The sequence below is a fragment of the Octopus sinensis genome, linkage group LG17 (assembly GCF_006345805.1).
Source record: "Octopus sinensis linkage group LG17, ASM634580v1, whole genome shotgun sequence".
Taxonomy (NCBI): domain Eukaryota; kingdom Metazoa; phylum Mollusca; class Cephalopoda; order Octopoda; family Octopodidae; genus Octopus; species Octopus sinensis.
Genome location: NC_043013.1, coordinates 15510973 through 15513472, shown reverse-complemented (window position 1 = coordinate 15513472; position 2500 = coordinate 15510973). Strand labels below are relative to the sequence as shown.

At 35.8% G+C, this 2500-nt stretch overlaps 1 protein-coding gene across 2 annotated transcripts in view; it reads left to right on the top strand.

Moving 5' to 3' along the window:
• The window catches only part of LOC115221051, a 59566-nt gene that overhangs the window by 49690 nt on the left and 7376 nt on the right, over positions 1 to 2500 (top strand). For both annotated transcript variants that reach the window (XM_036510373.1, XM_036510372.1), the window contains exon 22: positions 327 to 468. In XM_036510373.1, the coding sequence (XP_036366266.1) occupies positions 327 to 468 (142 nt within the window). The remainder of the gene's footprint in view (positions 1 to 326; positions 469 to 2500) is intronic.

The following is a 2500-nucleotide window of genomic DNA, read 5'->3' as shown; positions in this document are numbered from 1 at the left end:
ATGGCTATTACAAATGTCGATCAGTAATGTAACCCAGGATAATCCACCCCCTTTGTAATGCAATGTCACTCAGCAATGTAACTCAGTATAATCCAATGTAACCTGTTGCAACCCAGGCAACCTTGTGTAATTCAATAATGTATAACAATAAAATCCAGAAAGCTTTTATAATATAACGATCTACAGTGTAATCTAGTGTAGCTTAGTGTAACCTAGTGTAACCCAATGTAATCCTTTATAACATAATGTAACTCAATATGACCTAGTGTGACAGATTATCACCCAATGACAGCCCATCATATAATCCTGTTTTTGTGTCCCTCCAGGATTGTCTTTCATCTACATGGGGCATTGACTGCCTGAACAACTGTACTTGTAGAAACAATGTGACATGTAATGCCCTTAGTGGAGAATGTAAGTGTCCAAAGGGATGGAAAGGATTTTCCTGTGATATCAGAAGTGATGACTGTAAGTACAGATCTTTTTTAAAAACAAACTATTACTTTAATATTTCGGGCTCAAAGGTCCATCTTCAGGAAAAAAGAACAGTCTGAGAAAAGTCCAGTCCTTTAGGTTCTGTTAACCCATTCAAATTCCATAGCATTAGGGAATGGCACTAGGGAATTTAAATGAATTAACAAAACCTACATAACAGAACTTTTCTCAGACTGTTCTTGTCTTCTGAAGATGGGCCTTTGCACCTAAAATATAAACGTTTTATTAAACTTGCCGCATTGTCAGAAGCTTTCTATTTTTTTTCTCTTTTTACCTTCTCCAATATTACAATGCTTCAAGCAAAAATAATTACTACTACTGCTGTTGTTGTTGATACAACTACTGTTGTCGCTGATGCAGCTGCAGCTGTTGCTGCAGAGCTACTGTTCAGCAGCTGCTTCTGCTGCTGAGCTGCTGCTACTACTTTTCTCATCTTTTCTTCTTCACAGTCTTATTATTAGTTCTTCTTCTTCTTCTTCTTCTTCTTCTTCTCCTCCTCCTCTTCCTCCTCCTCTTTCTCATACTCCATCTCTTATCCCTCCAGCACATTCCTTCTCTTTTTCTTCTTTTCAATGCTCATTTTTTTCTTTTTTGTCTTTCTTTTTCTTCCTCTTCATTGTCGTCATCATTTTCATTATCATGGCAAACTCACCACCACCATCATCATCAGCAGCAGCAGCAGCAGCAGATGCAGTAGCATCATTAACATCATCACATCATAACCATCATCACCACCACTGCCATCACTTTCATCATCGTCGTCATCGTCATCTTCATTCTTGTGGTTATGTATGTCTTATTTTAACTTTTCTTCTAACATTTTATTCTTTTTCTACTTCAACTCACTTTTGTCTTTTCCTTTCTATCTTTCTCTATCTCTCTCATTTTCTTCTATTGTTACTCTTCCTACTTCATTATTATTATTATTGTTATAATAATAACAACAACAATAATAATAATAATAGATATAAGTATTCCCACTGATAAAAATATATATGTAAATGAATTTGACAAATTAAGTAAATATAAGGACCTGGAAATTGAAATACAAGAGATGTGGTATCTTAAAGCAAGAACTGTTCCTGTTATTGTAGGTGTCCCAGGTATGATAAAAAAAGTGAGTGGATGTCAGAAATATCCAGATAACATCCCAGGAGAACCATGTCTCAGAGAAATCCAAAAGATTGTACTTACAAGTACTGCCCACATCCTTAGAAAAACCCTATCCATTTAACTGTCTGTTGTATTACATGAAGATTATTTTGCTACTGCCCCCGCCACTTCCCCTCCCCAAGCTTTCAGTCAAACTGCAACATCTCTTATCTTTCACTCGCCCCAGGACACTGGGTATGTCTCAGCAAGTGATTGTAACAAACATGCAGATTAAAAGTAAAATAATAACGATGATGAGGATGATGATATTTTAAAAGGAATTACGTAACTCTTAAGTAGACAATACGACAGGCATGAGACGATTGCAATAGATTGTTTATCAGTGTGAAAGATATTTCAGCAGCTTGCCTGTTTTTGTTTTGTTTTTTTTTTGTTTTGTTTTTTTTTAAAGTTTGAAATGTAAAATGAACACAGGGATTCAAAATAATAGAAATTCAAATTCAAAAATTTGAATGAGTAGATGCAGGAACCCCTCGTTCAAGCTTTTGAATTTGAATTTCTATAATTTTGAATTTCTCTATTCATTTAAAATTTTGAAATTGAAAAAGACAGCCAAGCTGTTGAAATATCGTTCAAACCAGTAAACAATCTATTCCAATCACATCGCGCTCTTCGTATTGTCTGTCCCTCAGTGGCTGAAGATATATGCATCTCTGACCACAAGCAGAAGTAGTGGGGGAGCATCATAGCCATTGTTCAGAAGAATTCTTTAGGGTTTGGATAATTCACCCTTGGTAACATGGGTGTTTCGTTCAACATCCTTAGATAATCCTTATTCAGAGACCTTTTGAGCGGGATGGGTTACTCGACTAGAAAAAAATTCTAACTGGAC